Raw genomic sequence first — 18748 nt, forward strand, 5'->3', positions numbered from 1 at the left:
ACTGTTGAGAACTGTAGCAGGAACTTCTTTCCCAACTAGAAACTAGAAGGCCCCTCAGAAAAAATCAACTGTGGTTCCCTCTGAGCATCCAAGATGGACACCTGCAAAGCCTTTTCGGATGTGCTGCCAGCCGGATCCTCACCGGCCTCCAACATGGTTGTGGCAGAGAAATCTGACAACACAGCTGGGTGAGCTTTCAGGTTCATAACAACCTCAGGAGAAACACCTGGCAAAGGCTGGACAGCGTAAGATTCTGGTTGTATCTTTTTCACCTTCTTCTTCCCTAACAGCTGACCCTTGGGATGGAGATTCCTTCCATAGTATCTTTAGCAAGTAGCCTAATATACTGGTTCTCAAGCTAAAAGGAAAGGGAAGAAAGTCTACTGCGAAGGGATTTTGGGACAAACACCTGACAAATAGAATAAGACATATGGTCATGAGAAGCACCTAAGCAAAAAAGACACTTATCGTGGTGGTCTCTATGGAGAATCTGTCTCCCACACTGCCATTTACCCTTCCTGCATGGCATTAACCTCAAGGAACACAAAAAACAAAAATCTCCATTGGGGCACTTGCAAAAACAGCAAACATGCATAGGAAGTCCCCGGAGAACCAAAATGTGTTCAACTGGCAGAAAACGGATGCAGGTAAACAGACTGATGGTATAAAAGATGCGTTCAGACTGGAGGCAAAGAAGTTGTGTTTTTGTTAAGCCTGAACATCACCTTTATGCCCTACATTACATAGGGTATATATGGTGAAGTTCGGTATACCTTTTAAATTCAGAAGTCTTTGGAAGACTGGCCGGATGTCGGGCTTCTGCGGAAGATAATTTGGATATAGTTAAGAATACTGCAGCAGTGAATATAAGGACATCAAAAGATACAGGGGTGCAGAGGATTATTTCAAGAGGTTGTATAATTCCCTTTTCCCTACCACCTCCACCCTTATGGAAAATTCCTAATGTTCCACCCAGTCAGAGGACAGCAGCAGCACTAGAATTGCAAAAGCTGCTACAAAAACAAGCCATCCAAGAGGTCCCACTGAACCAGAGAGAATTTGGAACTTACTAAAGATTCTTTTTAGTGCCAAAGGAAACAAGGGACTGGAGACCAATTTTGGATCTCAGCAACTTGAACAAGTCAGTTTGACACACCAAGTTTCAGATGGTCATGGTTTAGTCCATACTCCCCTTTTTTGGGCAAGGATGATTGGATGTGCTCAGTAGAATGTCAGGATGCGTACTATCACATAAAATGAACAGACAGTGCAGAAGATATTTACACTACCAGCTGGCAGCCAATCATTATCAGTTTAGAGCAGTGCTCTTTGCCCTCACCATGGCCGGATTCCGAGTGTTTCCATTCTTAGACAACTGGTTCATTACCGCCCTGACTAGGCATCTGCTAGTAGGAGCAAGAGATTATGTACTCCAGACTTCTTCTCATCTGGGGATGTCCATAAATTTTAACAAATCTCAGTTACAACCATTTCAAACATTGGAATTCATAGGGACAGTGCTCAGCAGGGTATCAGTGACAGCTTCTCTTTGTCTAGCAAGAGTACAAACTATCAGATTCCAGGTCAGAAAAATAGCTCACAGTACCATCATTTCAGCCAGGTTGATTCTTCAAGCCTTAGGCTCAATGACTGCTGGCATAATTTTAGTCCCCCTAACAAGATTTCATATGAGAATTCTTCAATGGATGCTAGTAACACAACGGTCGATTCTTTATTATTGAATGTCAGACCAAATAAGTATCACACAGGCATGCAAGAAATACCTTTGATGGTGGATTCGATCGGAGCAGGTTCTACAAGGCTGTCCTTTCATTCTTCCTCAACCCAAGGCCATAGTGACCACGGATGCATCCCAGATTGGGTGGGGGGAGTACTTCCTGGGGAAGAGAATCCAAGGCACTTGGTCCCCCAGACAGGCCAAAATGCATGTCAGTGTCCCGGAAATTAGAGCAGTGATCTTAGCATTGCAGGCCCTCCAAGACTCTCTGCCTTTCGGGACAACTGAGATTCAAATGGACAATATGTCAGTAGTTTGGTACATCAACAAAGAAGGAGGAACCAGGTCTTATCCCTTGTGTCAAGAAGCCCTCAGAGCATCACGGTGGATGATGTCATCCAACCGCTTTCTGATAGCAACACACATTCTGGGGAAGTCCAGCGTGATAGCAGAGAAATTGATCAGGTCTATTCTAATACCTCACCAGTTGTCTCTCAACATGAAAGAGGCAGAAATGATTTTCCATCAATGGGATCAGCCTTGCGGCAATCTTTTTGCTTCTCCCCTAAACAGCAAATGCAGCAGTTTCTTTGCCCTGATCCCCCCTCTGGGGGAATCACTGAGGGACATTGTATTCCACGATTGGCTCCGCAGTCTCCTCTGTGCTTATCCTCAGACTCCCTTGAGTCCTAAATTTCTGCAGAAAGCTGCCATCTTGAAGGGCAGAGTCATCTTTATTGCACCTTACTGGCTTTGACAGATTCGGTTCCCCTTCCTTTGGCCTCATCTGCTTTAGCCACCTTGGATTCTGGATCCAATTACAAACCTCCTGTCTCAACCAGCAGACGTGATTCACCCAGATATCTGAAACCTAAAGCTCACAGCATGGTTTCTCCAATTCCGTTATTAACCAGACAATAAATGTTCTCTTCCCCTATCTGTCACATACTTTTATCTTCCCATAAGGCTTCTACAAGAAAACTTTACAGAAGTAAATGGAAAATATTTGTTTTCTGGGCACAGCAGCAACACATTGACCCCTTCTCAGCTCCTGTACAAAGTGTTCTTGAATTTTTGGCAACAGTCTTTAATGAGAGAGCTAGCTCCTCAACAGTCAGTTCAGTTAGCAGCAATCTCTAATTTTTATGTTGGATTTCAAAATTTTTTCATGGCTTCATCTAAGCTCTGTAAAGCCTTTTTGAGAGGCACCCTCCTGCTGAGACCTCCATGTTAAGATCATATTTCACCATGGGGTTTAAATCTAGTACTGCAGGCCTTAAATCATTCTTATTTTGAACTAGCTGCTAAATGTGATCTTAAATTTCTGACCTGGAAAACTATATTTTTAGTGGCCATTACCTCTGCTAGATTTTGATTTTTTCATAAGGATAGAGTTACATTACTTACCAATGCTTCTTTCCTTCCTAATGTGGTGTCAGAATCCAATATTAACCAGTTCATGAATCTGATAGTTTTCTTTCCTAAATTTGCAAACAGTGGTGAATATATGTTACATTTATTGGTTTTACACAGACAGTAACATTTTTACCTACACTGAATGAAGGAAATTAGAAAGACAGACCAATTATTTGTGCCCTTTGCAGATGCTAAATTTGAAAAATCAGTTACAAATGTAACTTTATTCAGATGGCTAACAGATTACATAGTTGGGTTTATCTTTACCAGAACCTCTAAGAGTTCATTCAACTAGTACCATGGCAACTTCTTCAATGTTCCCGTCAGGGCTTCCATGGATGACATATGTGCAGCTGGGCTTGGGCCAGTACTAATACCTTTGTTACTCATTATAAGCTAGATCTAGTTTTGATGGGAAGAGCAGCCTTTAGCTCAACTGTGCTCAGCAATATCATTCCTTGAAGTCCACTCAGGAATTTAGGTAGCTGGGGTCTATTTGTTGAGGATAGAATAAAAACTGACAAAATCAGATAAAGAAGTTATATCCTTACCATAGCGTTTCATCTGTGTTGTCCATTTTCATTCTTCCTCAACTCCCTGCCCACCAACCCCCCCCCCCCCCCGTTTTATTATGGACTTCTGAGAGTGTGAGAGATTGAGTACACCACTGTATCTCTTGTTGAGCTCCAGATAATTGCTTCTTCTGTCAGGAATACTATATAAATATTTCCTGCTTTATGTCAACAAGCAAACAAGATCTGAGCTATGTTAAAGGTTGGTAAATTATGGATAGAGAGGAGCTTGAGAGCTTTTTGGTGGCCATGAGGTATAGTAATGTCCGAGTCGGATCTGAGGATTGGATCCGAGTCCATATGTTGAGGAAGAATGAAAATGGACAACACAAATGAAACATTATGGTAAGTACATAGATTTTTTTAACTCACCTGCTGGTGTGGCAGCCACAGCAGAGGAGGCCACTTTAATGGAAACAGACCCAAGGGCTGAGTGAGGTCCACAGAACCAGGGGTGTCATGTCCCTTTTCTGACTGAAGACTTCAGAACTCCTGAAGGTCTGCCTGACTGCTCCAGTCTGGAGGCAGTCGGGAAACATATCTCCCTCTACCCAGACTTGTGGTTAGCCGTCTAGACAAATGGGTAAGAGGGACCATATCCAGAGGCTATTTAATTCCATTTCTGGAGGATCCCAGAAATAAAATTTCCATTGCTGGATGTCCCGCCCAGTCAGACAAAGGCTGCTTTGAAAGAGGTTTCTACTCTTTTCAAAAAAAAGAGCCATCCAGGAGGTCTCACTAGGCCAGAAAGGGTCAAGATTTTATTCAAAGTTTGTATTGGTTCCAGCATAAAGAAAGGAATCATTTTGGAACACAGCTTCCTCAATACCTTTTTAAGAAAGAACTGGTTCAAAATGGTCAAGGTGCAATCAGTTCTACTGTACTTGCAGAAGAATGAATGAGTATATTCATTAGACCTCCAGGATGCTTCTGTAAACATCAAAATAGAAAGGGAGTCCAGGAGATACTTAGGTTTTTGAAATGGAGCAAGTCACTATCAATTTAGAGCCCTACCATTTGGGCTCACCAGAGCCCCCAGGGTGTTCACCAAATATTTGGCAGTCATTGTGGCCCATCTTTGACTTTGGGGAGTCAAAGTATTCTCATGCTTGGATGACTGGCTCCTAGCTGCTCCCTTGATGAAGTCACTCAAGCAAGCCAGAGACTACCTGCTATGCCTATTCAGTTTCTTAGGCATCTCAATGTAGCTGCAGAAATCAGATTTACAATCAGTTACAAAAAACGGATCTTCTTGAGATGTCATTTAGACACCACAACCTCCATTATTTCCCTTCCTCAGGAGAGAATGCAGTCTCTACTTTTAGCAGTGGAATCTTTAATTCAGAACAGCCACCCAATGGCCCATCTCGTACTCAGAGTTCTGGGCTTTATGGCCTCCGAAATATTAATGGCCCCATTCACCATCCTCTCTCCAGGACAACAATTCTTACCCAGTCTTGCAGGTATTATCTTCAGTGGTGGCTCATATCATACAAGGACAAACTATTTTATCCTGCAGCACCATCAGCAATGTTGACTACAGATGCTTCTTTCCTGCAATGGAAGGTATTATAAAGGGAGGAAGGTCCAAGGTCTTTAGATGGAGAACGAGGCCATGATTCACATCAGTGTCTTGGAATTGAGGGTAGTTCTGCTTGTCTTCCAGGATTTTCAGGAATACTTTTGCCAAGGTGTGATTTAGATCCAAGTGGATAACATGATCATTGTGTGGTATATTAACAAAAAGGGGGAACCAGATACTACCCCTTATGCTGTGAGGCCATGAAACTTTGGCAGTGGTTGAAAGCCTGTCACCATTTTCTGCTAACAACATAGATTCCCAGGAAAGAAAACAAGTAAAACATTCTAATGGACAGGCTCAGCAGGATTTTGCAAGAGTCGTATTGAGTGGTTTCTCAATCCAGTAGTTGCTCAACAGATATTCAGCCATTGGAGCAATCCATACTACAACTTATTTACTACTGAGGACAACACCAAATGCAGCAGATTTTTTTGCCATGATTCCTCCTCTGGGATAGACATCCAGGGATGCTCTGGCACAACTTTAGCCATCCGAGTTACTTTATGCATATCCTATCCTTCCACTAATCCCAAGATTTCTACAGAACTCTGTATGGTGCAGGACAAGTGTCATCCTCATTGCTCCATATTGGCCTCGATAGGTTTGATTTCCCCTCATGAAGACTCACCTAAAGGAGTCCCCTTGGTTGCTAGATCTGCTTCTGGATCTCATATCTCACCCCTCTGGGGAGCCTCACCTGGACCTTCCCAATATGAAACCAATCACATGGTTTCTCCAATTCCATTGATGGTAAGGGACTTCTCCCTTTTCCAAGAAGTAGTTCACATCCTAAAAGCCTCTCAGAAAACATCTCCAAGGAAGATATATTACAGTAAGTGGAAGAGATTTGCAGCGTGGGCTGATAATCAGAATGTTGACCCATTTTGGCCCCTATCTCAGATATTTTGCATGTTTTATCCTTTTCCAGACAGGCTTTAGTTTTTCTAACATTAAAGTTTAATGGGTAGCAGTTTCGTCCTTCCATATCAGATTTCATGATCTTTCATTAGCTTCCCAATAAATTTTCCAAGCCTTTCTCATGTGTACCTTCCTGCCTCACCCACCAGTAAACAATCCATTGACACCATGGGATATAAATTTCATTCTAGAGGCTTTAAAAACCTCCTGTTCAACCTGCCGGAAAACTATTTTCTAAGTAGCAATTAAATCTGCCAGAAGAGTTACAGACTTGTATGCTCTTCCATCAATTTCTCCTTACCTTGTTTTTCACAAGGGCAGGGTAACGCTGATAACTAATTCCTACTTTGTTCTTAAGGTGGACCCTGAGCATAACTAATCTCAACCCATCCATTTACCAGTGTTTTTATAAACTATCAAGACAAGGAATAAAACCTTCTGCATACCTTAGATGTGCACAGACATTTATGGTTCTACTTTCATAAGGCTGCTCCCATTTGGAAGGATGAACAGTTATTAATTTCCATTGCACTGAATAAGAATAAATAGTAAAACTTTGTCTGGTAAACCCAGAGCCCATACCATCCAGAGCAATGGCAACTTCCACTGCCTTTTTCAGAAATCACTGTTTCAGTGACATCTGTGAGGCAGCCATCTGCTTTACCATGCATAACTTCATCAAGTACTATAAATTGTACTGCATTTCTAGAGATAGAGCCATGCTTGGTGCCTGTAATTTGATAGGATTCCAGTCAGGATTCCACCTGGGATGTACATTGCTAGGGATTCTTTGTGTTGGCTCTGGCAGAAGGACTGAAGAGGATAGAGTGGATTATGTTCAGGTCACCAGTTGTAACTTGCTTATTATGTGTTTGAGACAATGATACCAAGAAATTCACTTCTTGATCTTCGTTCGAGTGGTGAATCTTGGCATCCTTGCCAGGATCTGATCATTATCCTTTGTAGCGCATGGAGATTTATCTGCTCCATGTACTAGTAGCCACAGAAAAATAAAAAAATAGGATGTGTTCTTTTAGATCTGAAAGCTGGTAATATAGCTGGGGAACCACTTTGTCTTTATGTATTCCCCTGCATAAAGGAAAAAAAAATTGGTTCCCAAATACATTTTACTGAGTGTAATGTAATGTAATGTAAAGCTGACAGAAACAGAGTTGAAATTAACCCATTTCTTGTTTTTGTTAGTGTTGTTTATGTTCAGATATGAGTTAAATAACACTCTGGTTCAGCACTATAATAGCACCAGACAAAATGCTAACAGCTTAGAGAGTGCTTACTAGCACCATCTTATAAGTCAACTCTACATTTAAGTATATAGCTACATATGTTTCTAGAAATACACACGTTAAGATGCTAAGACATATCTAGCAGCAAGGTTCACGTAATAGCATTGCACATGAACTATGAACCACATTATGAGTGAACAAGCACATGGTATTAGCAGTTGAAGAAAAAAATATTCCTCCTGGGTTAGTAATATAAATTATAGTGGTTGGCTGGGCTTAATAAATAATAGATAAAGCAATATCGTACAGTGAATGGGAAGTCCCAACATTAACAAAAACTGACCATTAGGTCTGATCAGTCAATGATCAGACCTAATGTTGGAGTTAAGAAGTCTGATCACCTCTGGATAAAAACTGTCTTTGAATCCAGTTGTCCTGCATCAGACACTGCTGTATCTTTAACCCAATGACAGGCTCATAAACAGAAAGTTTGCAGAATGAGTTGAGTCATTTAGTATTTTGGTGGTTCTCTTTATGCTTCTCGATGTATAAAGATCCTGGATTGTGGTTAGACAAGTGCCATTTATCCTCTCAGTAACTCTCACCACTCTCTGCAGGGATTTCTTATTTATGACCGAATAGCACCCATACCATACCAGAAAACTGGATGCTAGGATGATTTCAATTGCTGCTCTGTAGAAGATGGAAAGTGCTGACAATGGTAGTTTTTTGCCTTTTTGAGTCTTCTCAAAAAGTGGAGACATTGCTGTGCTTTTTTCACTGTGTGGCAGGTGTTCCCAGACCAATAGAGATAATCAGATATATGAACTCTGAGGAATATGGTACTGCTTACCCTTTCCACCATCTCACAGTTGATAAGGTGTGGTGCATGTACCATTCAAAAGAGTCTAATTTACCCATTTCTACACATCTATAGACTGAGTACAGCAGAACCTGCAACTGTTATGCATCAAAAAAGAAATACATAGGAACCAGACCAACAGTACCGCTCCTATTCCTTTCTACTCAGACCAAACAAAATAAATATATACCATATATAAAAACATGTTTTTTTTCTCTCAGAACAACTCTGTGTCTTGATAACAATTCTAATAACATGTGGAAACATGCATCCTAACCCTAGTTCATCCATAACAACACAAAATAATGCTACCACTTCCCAAACAAGTTACCTAAATCCACCAAATCTCATATGTGATTCCCCTGACTTTATTGTTTTTCAACTTAAATATCTGTAGCCTGTCAAACAAACTAGCTGAGCTTCATGCTTGGGTCTCATGCCAGAAACCAGACATTCTTATCTCTTACCGAGACATAGCTCAGGCCCTACAGTAAGGATGATTACAATACAATGAGGTGAGATAGACAACCCAGAAGAGGTGGAGCAGTAGCTATCATACATATTAATAACTTACAGCTCTTCAGTTATCCTCATGCAGTGCCCATAGGAGACAAAGGAGAAATCTTAGTTGCACTACTAAAAAAGAACCTAAAATAAAGCTTTACACTTGATTGCTGTGTGTATCCCACCTAATAGTCAGCCCTGTACAACTGAAGACATACTCTCATGAACCACAAACAGTATCTTCCAGAAAACAATATAATACTTGATACATTTAACAATAACTGGGCTGAACAGAATTATAACCCCATTCATTTATTCAGTTTCACACAACTAATTAACTCTCTGTCAAAGGAAAAACAACTTCAAAAAGATCAACACACGGCAGGTTCAGGTTAAGGCACTTTAATCTTGCAGCAAGGAGACAAAAACGTGCTAATACAGAGTTTGTCTAACTAGAATCAGGAAGTGAAGCCATTCTTATACATTTCTTACAAGACATTGCCTACTAAGCTGACGTAATAAATCACAAGTTCTTTCAATATTATTTCATAGCAGCTGTTTGTCCATGATTTTCTGCTGGCATATCAAGTTTACAAAAAAAAACTTCCTAAGAAAAACAACGTGGCCTTGATGACCACCGGTCAGATACAACTTCTCACTATGCAATGTTACCATTCAAGGTACTATGGCTAATTCGAGCACAAAGCAAGTACAGATTGTAGTTCATTTCTTCAAGCAGTCTTTGTTCAACTGTATCTATCTTTTCTGCAGCTTTGCATGTTCTCATAACACGAACAGAGCTGATTGTTCAAGTTCAGTAACATTATAGAAAACACTATTGTTCTATTCATTATTTTCCTGACCTAGCAGATAATCACCTGCTTCTCAGTAAATTTCCAAAAGGCATAAACATGAATTTTGCTGTGCTAGCAAATACTAGGTCAGATAGCATCTTGCAGTTTCAGAAAGCATATTACAGTTTGAAAAGCATCTTGTAGTTTCATACAAAACTAAGCTGTACATAAATAGAATGAAATGTGTTAACCCTTTTAGCTTCTAATAAGCACTAAACATATACATTAATGCATATTTTTCTGACACTCTCCCACCAGATGTAATACAAAGGCAAATAAAGACACAGATCTGGACTGGATCCTAACTAATAATCCTGAAATAATCTGAGTCACAGGTACTCTTTCTGATTCACTAATTGACCATATGCAGTCTGTGAATGGTCCAAAATCAATAAACCTATGTCTTATAACCTAGTTAGAAGCCTCAGTAACATTAATCCAATGTATTTTACCTGTACAATAAAACAAATAAGCTGGCTACCCATGAAAATCTTACTGTTTATCTGAGGCAGTTGAACATTTCAACTCCTGCTTCTTGTCAACCCTAAATATTCATGCACCCCTAAAAAGGAACTTGGTCAAATCCAATCCAGCCCCATATCTAAAAATACTAAACAAAAATCCGATGACTTACTTCTTGCAGATGGAAATTTCAATAGCAAATTGCACCAACTACTTTATACTAAAAATGACTGGAATGACCAAACACAAAAAGTGCTTTTCAAAACATTTAATTAAGCACTTTCGACGGTAATAGCAGCCTTCTTCAGATTCTGAAGAAGACTGTTATTATGATAAAAATAACTTAATTAAATATTTGAAAGGCATTTTTCATGTATGGTCATTGTAGTCATTTTCAGTGCAGTAGTTGGTGCATTTTGTATACTAAACAGATAATGATAAAAAGGGACAAAGCAGAGAAACATTGACTTAATACTAACACTTAAACCAACTATCAAGCATACAGAAAATTGGGAAATCTCTCAAAGAAACTCATTCTGAACAAAAAAAAATACATAACCTGCCAGAATAATAAACTCATCAACCCCAAACAATACTGAGCAACCATTAATAAACATTTAAACCTTGGAAAAAGCACCCAGTCTAATCATCTAACAAATGACACTGACCAAAATGTTGCTCAAAAATTAATCTCCCACTTTACCCAGTCATTCTCAACACTTCTGAACAATTTACTATATAACACAGCCAATATTTCACAATATACGTTAAATAATACTCCAAGGTTCTTAACAGTACTAGTCCCAACTAAAACAATACATAGACTATTATCGCAGCTGAAATCTACTACTCTAGCTGCTGACAAACTTCCTGCTGAGTACTTAAACTGTCAGCTGAGGGCATAGCCTATCACATATCTGTAATTATAAACAGGTCCAGTTATTATTAGGGCTCAGAGAAAGTTTGAAAATGGAACTGCTTTCATTTAATAAAGAAGTCCACCATGTTAGCTTAAAAGATCACTACTCTAATTTTGCCCACCATATTTTTTTTACCTATGCTGATCTTTTCCAAGACAAACTAGGAAAACTTCCAGTTGTGTATTCCATGAAGTTAGACCCAGAGGTCAGCACGCAAAGTTCCAGTAGCCATGCAGGACAAAGTCAAAGCCGAACTAGATAAAATGGTGCGACAAGGTGTGATTTGTCCAGTAGAAACTCCAGCCGAATGGGTATCTTCCATGGTGATAACTCATAAGAAAAGTTCAGATGACATCTGAATATGTATTGAACCCGGAGATTTCAACAAAGTGCTAAAAAGGCCTAATCATCCAATGTGCACAGTCGAAGAAGTCGCAGCCTTAATGCCAAATGCCATATGTTCTTTTTTCTGTCTTAGATGTAGAGTTCATTTTGGCAACTTCAGTTTGGCAAGAAATCATCAGTTTACTACTTTTGGTACTCCATTTGGCAGGTACAGATTTTTGAGAATGCCATATGCGATAATTTCTGCAAGTGAAGTCTTTCAATGTGCAATAGAACAAATTTTTTCTGGGTATCCTTGTGCTTTCATAGTAGATGACATACTAGTAGGAGGTCATGATGAAGCAGAATTTGACAGACACCTCAGAAAAGTTCTAGAAAAGACATGTCAAGTGAATCTCAGGCTCAACCCACACAAATGCAAATTCAGGCTACAAGAAGTGCTTTATGCTGGTCACTTATTTACGAGTACAGGCTTACAACTAGACCCTTCAAACCAAACAGCCATTCTCGAGATGCCAGCTCCAGACAATGTTCAAGCACAAATGTTTTCTTGGCATGGTCAACTACCTAGGCAAGTTCATTCTGGACTTGAACCAACTTTCAGCACCACTCAGTGAGCTGACATGTAAAAATTTATCCTGGTCTTCGTTAGAGCAACACCAAAGAGCATTTGATGTTGCTAGTCTGTCAATGCCCAGATATTATGATGCTCACAAACCAGTTACACTTTCCTGTGAGGTTTCAAAATTTGGCCTTGGTGCAGTCATTCTACAAGAGGATCAACCTGTTACCTATGCATCGAGAACTCTTACCCAAACAGAGATGCAGTATGCTCAGATTGAGAAAGAGCTTTTGGCAATTGTGTTTGCATGTTTGAAGTTCCATGATTATGTTTACAATAGACCTATCCAGATCGAAACAGACCACCAAACATTAGTCACTATCTTGAGAAAGACAATGCATTCAGCTCCAGCCTAACTACAATGTATGATGCTAGATTACAAAAGTATAATTTCATTCTTGTCTACAAGAAAGGCAGACTTCTTTATCTTACTGATACGTTATCCATAACCCAGAAATATCACTGAACAGACTAATAATCAAGGTTCTCATTCGACTGATGATTTGGAAGTGAGAAATATTTCTTCCACAAGTCTTGATGAGTTGAGAGATCACACAATTACAGATGGATTTTTACAGAGACTCAATCACTTTTATCAATCATGGATGGCCATCAAAGCAATCTAGCTTACCTCAATTAAGTGCAACCTTATTTTTCATACAGAGATGAGATTTTGTCTGGCAAAGGTATCATAATGAAAGGTCCAAAAGTGATTGTTCTAAAGTCCTTGCAACCAGAGTACATTGCTATTCTGTATCGTGATCACCCAGGACCCGAATCTACCAAAAGAAGGGCAAGAGGACTAGTATTTTGGCCTTCTATGTCACAAGACATTGAGAGAGAGCACTTTTTTCTTGTTCTAATAGTACAAAGCCTCATCAGCAGAAAAAAACATTTCATCTTAACCAGATTCTGGAACTACCTTGGCCAACAGTAGCCACTGATATCTTCGAGTGGAATGGTCAAGATTATTTGGTGCTAGTAGACTCTTACTCCAATTGGCTCAAGATTGATCTACTTCCTAACCTAGCATCTAGTACAGTCATTACTTAAATGAAAAGACATTTTGCTGTGCATGGTAGCCCACACAAAGTTATTTCTGACAATAGCACACAGTTCACAAGCCAACAGTTCAAAAGATTTGATGAAGAATGGGACTTTACTTATGTTACAAGTAGTCCAGAGTGCCCACAGTCAAATGGTTTGGCAGAACGCGCAGAATGCGCAGTTCAAAGTGCAAAACAGTTACTAGAAAAGCAAAAATGAGACAATAGTGATGTTTTTCTGAATCTCTTGAATCTCAGAATCTTGGTTCACCTACTCAGAGACTTCTGTCAAGACAAACCAGAACCACATTACCACTGAGTAGTCAATGTTGGTTCCATGTGTCAAGAACAAGAGATTAGTGAAAGCCAATCTGTTGACGAAACGCCTGTCTCAGAGTGACATACTACAATAAGACCAGCAAACCACTCAATCCATTACGAGAGGGAGAAGTGGTAAGGATGCAAATGTCCAAAGGTTATGATCTGATTGGTGTCATGGAGAATACTGGTCCAGAGCTGAGATTGTACATTGTGAAATCAAAAGGAGTAATCTTTAGGTGGAACTTGCAGCATTTACTACTGGTGTCCAAGCCTATACCACAGCATATAGCCTGTGAGAAAGACTCTTTATCTCAGAATGAATTGTCCGGTGTTCCAATTCCAGAGGAATTTCCAGAGGACATTCCTGTTCCTTTGACAAATCCTGAAGTTCCTGTTATGAATTGTGCACTGCAGACTGTCCCTGTTGCTAATTTTAGTTCCAACTGTTATGTTACAAGATATAGTTGCATCTCTAAACCCTGTACTAGATATGAAGCAACTTGGACATGAACATTGTGTTTTGTTTCCAATGTATATAGTAAAGCATGCCTAGCTCTAACATTATTTTGTATTAAGGGCAATTTTTTTAAGAGGGAGGATGTAGATCATTGACAGTGTATATACCTTTATGAATCTGTCCAAGGGCTTGCACTGGAGTATAAATACTGAGCATGTACAAGCCTGGCTGCCATTTTGTAGTTAGCTGTTGAGATGTAAGCATGTATGATTGTAAGCTCTGTTTGTTAGTTTGCCCTTATTTAATAATGCTGCTATTCATCCTGATCTATTTGTATGTATTAAAGCATCAGAATGAAACCCCAGGCCTTCTCATTATTTGTATTAGAGACAAACAACAAGTAGGTTAGGTAGTTCTAGCCAGGCTAATTCTTTAAGGGCTAGACAGTGATGGGATCAATGTGAGGAGTTATTAGCAAAGTTTGCTATCTTATTGTACAAACGGTTAATTTCTTTAAGTCACCTTTGTTTAGGTTGCTTAGAATAGGGGATGCATGTAGCAATGTGAAAAGTAGGTGAGTTCTGGCTATAATGGCTTTACTGTTTTTTTATGAACTTTAGTTATGGTCTGGGCTGTATGTTTATCGAATTTCATATTTTGGTCAGTGATTGTTCCTAAGAGTTTGTTTCATGGCACTGGTGTGATGAGGGTGTTGTTCTTTGAGGATATTTGAAAAGGGGGAATGAGGTCAATAGCCTTTGAAGGGTGGAATAGCATAAGTTGGATTATTTTGAGATTTAGAATAAGCTGAGACTTTGACAGACAAGTTTCTATGGCAGTGAAGGATGCCTGTTTTTTTTTCTTGAAGGGTTTGGAGAGAGGAAGCTGAGCAGATTACTGTGTTGTCATCGGCGTATTGTAGCAAGTCTGCATGAAGTGTGGCTGTGTGTAGGTTGTTTGTAAACAAGGTGAAAAGCAAAGGTCCAAGTGTAGACCCCTGTGGTATGCTTAGGGTCACTGAAAGGAGGGAAGATAGGGAGTCCATCCATTTTTATTGCCTGCTGGGGGTTGGAAAGGTAGTTTTTAAACTAGAGCAGGGTGGAGTGATCAAGACTGAAATGAAAGAGGACAGTGAGAAGTTTGTTATGAGAGACCACATCAAATGCTTTAGATAGGTCTAGAAAGACAGTTGAGACTAGATTACTTAGGTTCCATTGCTGATTGACAAAATTGGTAAAACTGACTAGGGCAGTGGTGGTGCTATGGTGTGGGTGGAATCCATGTTGAGCTTTGGCAAGAAGGTTGTTGGCTAGGAGGTAGTTTAATATATGGGAGTGAATACATTTTTCCAATATTTTAGACAATGGGAAGAGAATGGCTGTTGGTCAGTAATTGGATAAATATGGATTAGATTTTTTTATTAGTTTTCTATTACTGAGCTTACAATTGCATTCCTAGATTTAGACTTGAATGCAATGATACATATATATATATATATATATATATATATATATATATATATATATATATATATATATATATATATATATATATACTACATGATGATATTATGTATAGATTAATAGAATCACAGATATTCCAGGGCCACTGAATCTTATGATCATTCATACCTTGCCAATACCCTCCCTCAGGCCACACCTCTTTTCTGTAGGAGTGTCATGCCAGACAATCCTACTGTAAATTTGTGGATACTCTTCTAATCATCTAGGTTATGTTTAAATGAAGATAGCGAGTCACATTGTTTAACATGCAAGAGAAGTTTATTTCTTATGTTTGGTAGGTGTTAGGTTATAAACCTGTACCTTCACCTCGTTTTATTTTTCTATTGATGAAGAATGTAGCTTTCTGGTTCTAGTATTGGTGAATATATGGGACGTGGGGATATAGGAGGTCCAGGACAATGTGGTCTCTAATGGTGCTGTAAGTGAGACAGATATATCCCTTTAAAACCCCATAAGATACCGAGTAAAGGGATAAAGCTTCTAGCCTCCCTTGGTAGCTCAGGACCTTATGGTTAGGAATCTTTGGGGCTTTTCTAATTGTTTGATATATTTAGTGAGATACATTCCAGAGATGATGTTCTCGATAACTGGCCTGATTAATGTTGATTATAAGGGACTAATTGCCTTGTTAGGCCTTAATGATATTCATTTGGCAATTAACAGGGCTAAATAAAATGATTTCCTGGCAACCATTGTCACATGATGGACAAATGAGAGGGACCTGTCAGCCCTTGTACTACTGTCCTTAACTGGTGCTGTAGGAATGGCATGAGGTCTTTCGAGCCCAGAAATTCTACTGTAGGAAATAGAATGGCACCGGCTGAGCCCAATAATGCTGTTATAGGAAATGGCTGATGTCTGTTCAACCCTCAGGACACCTGCTGTAAAAATTGATTCCTGCTGAGCCCAGTAGTGCTAATGCAGGAAATGTCATGAGGCCTACTGTGCTCCACACTGCTGCCATACGAAATGGCATGATGCCTACTGAGCCAGTAATGCTGCTTCCTGCTGAGCCCTGTACTGTTACTTTAGGAAATGGCGTAATGGCTACTATGAAAAGAACTACTTCTGTAGGAAATGGCATGACATCTACTGTGCCTGCATTGCTGCTGTAGGAAATGGTTTGAGACCGACTGAGCCCAGTACTGCTGCTGTAGACAGCTGCCATAAGAAATGATATATCACCTGCTGAGCCCTGTACTTCTTCTGTAGTAAAAAGCATGATCCCTACTGTGTCCAGCACTGCTGCTACTGTAGGACATGGTATGACAACTGCTGAGTCAGTTCAGCTTTTGTAGGAAATATTACGGTTCCCGCTAAGCTTATTACTACTAAGGCAAATGTTATGATGCCTGCTGTGTCGAACACTGCTGCTTTAGGAAATGGCATGATGCCTACTGTGTTCAGCACTGCTGCTGTAGGGAATGGCATGATACTTGCTGAGACCACTACTTCTGTAGGAAATGGCATGAAGTCTTCTGAGTCCAGCACTGTGTTATAGGAAATGTCATAATGTATGCTGTGCCCATCACTGCTGCTCTGGGAAATGGCATGTTGCCTGCTGAGTAGTGCTGCTGCTGTTGCTATAGGAGACGACATGACAACTGTTGAGTCCAATGGTACTTTTGAAGAAAATGGCATGATGCCTATGTTTTAATACTGCTATTGTTGGAAATGACATGAAGCCTACTGTACCCAAGACTGCTGCTGTAGGAAATGGCATGATACTGCTGTGCTGATAACCTTATGATTTTGGTGATACGTGAAACACCATATTGGTTCCCCTTCCAAAATCCAGTGTGTGTTTGTTTAGGATGAATTATTTTTCTAGAAAGTCAAGTCACAGACACTAGTAGTAGATTGATGAATCATTATGTGTGTTGTTGATGAAACATTTATTTGAATTTGTTAACTGGGGTAGAACACTGATCACTAGGTGATTCAGTCATTGTGACTAATTTCACCAAAATGGGCCGGTGATAAGTGGGTTGAGGACCTGGTCTACTCTTACCTAAGCCAGGGACCCTTACTAATTGTGGGAGGGGTGTATGCAGCCCTGTAGGCTAGTGTGTGCCTGCCATAACCCCCAGCAGCCCTGGGTCAATAAGCTACTGGCTGGCTGGTGTCCAGTTGCCCAAAGTGGGTTACCTGGGATAGCTGTGTGAGTGAAAGCTGGAAGAAAAAACATTTCAATCAGCCAAACATAAACGAATAATTGTTATACTCAATGTAGGTTCACTGACAGGACGGAACTTGAAAGTGGATGACATGATGGTATGGAGGAGGCTGGACATCCTGTGTATCCAAGAGACAAGATAGAAGGGCAATACAGCAAAGACACTTGACTTGGGATCCAGAGTCTAATGTTCAGGAAGAGGGCAAGCTAGAAATAGCGTGAGAGTTGTGGTGAGAGAGAGAGAGGCTTCAGAAGGCAGTGTGAGATATCATCAGAATTAGTGACAGACTCATGGCAATCAGACTCCGGTGTGATGATAGGACAGTATTCATAATTTCAGCCTATGCCCCACAACTGGGCTGTAATAGTGAGGCAAAGAGTGCATTCCTACAGCAGTGGCAGGACCTACTGGATAAACCAGGACAACAGGTAATGGTGTTGATAATGGGTGACTTGAACACACATATCAGGACAGACAGAACAGGATATGAGCACTGCCTAGGTTCTCATGGGTGGGGCAAAAGGAATAAAGAAAGCAAGGTCATTCTAGACTTATGCCTGGCAAATTACTTAATAGTAGCTAACAAATGGTTTAGAAAGAGAGAGATTGTCACAAGATCACATGCAAGAGTGGCCAACATGCAACTCAGGTGGGCTTCCTCCTAGTAATGAAAGGGCACTGGCATGGAATCAATGATTGGAAAGTCATCCTCAGTGAAATAATCAGTCCACAGCATAAACCACTGGCTGCCATAGTCAGCTGCATGCAATGGTTAAAGAGGGCTGTTAGGTCAACAGAGACCAGGCTGAAGATCTGGAAGTTGACTGGAGAAAAAGTACAACAGTTCAAGGAATTATTCAGGGCTGTAGCACCCAAAAAAGAGGAGGAGATAGGTAGAGTGGAAGAAGAATGGCAGTGCCTCAAAACAGCGTGTATGAGAACTACAGAACAGATATGTGGCCAAGCCAGGTATGTAAATAAGGCACATAAGGAAAGCTGGTGGTGGAATGCAAAAGTCCAGGAAGTCATCAAAAAAAGAATGAATGCAGGAAAAAGTGGGAAATAGAAAAGACTGACCAGGCTAGGAAGGAATACTGGATGGCTAACAAAGAAACTAAGAAGGGAGTTGCAATAGCAATGAACAGGGCATCGGACTCACTGTACCAAGTGGCTCAGTAGGTGGCA

The 18748-nt window shown here is 40.2% G+C and overlaps 1 protein-coding gene across 1 annotated transcript in view; it reads left to right on the forward strand.

Moving 5' to 3' along the window:
* The first annotated feature begins 17853 nt into the window (after positions 1 to 17853).
* The window catches only part of LOC122797127 (ATPase family AAA domain-containing protein 2-like), a 176128-nt gene continuing 175233 nt past the window's right edge, over positions 17854 to 18748 (forward strand). The window contains exon 1 of the mRNA XM_044065924.1: positions 17854 to 17991. Within this exon, the coding sequence (XP_043921859.1) occupies positions 17854 to 17991 (138 nt within the window). The remainder of the gene's footprint in view (positions 17992 to 18748) is intronic.

This window comes from Protopterus annectens, chromosome 3.part0 (assembly GCF_019279795.1).
Source record: "Protopterus annectens isolate FY-2018-M chromosome 3.part0, PAN1.0, whole genome shotgun sequence".
NCBI classification, from domain to species: Eukaryota; Metazoa; Chordata; order Ceratodontiformes; family Protopteridae; genus Protopterus; species Protopterus annectens.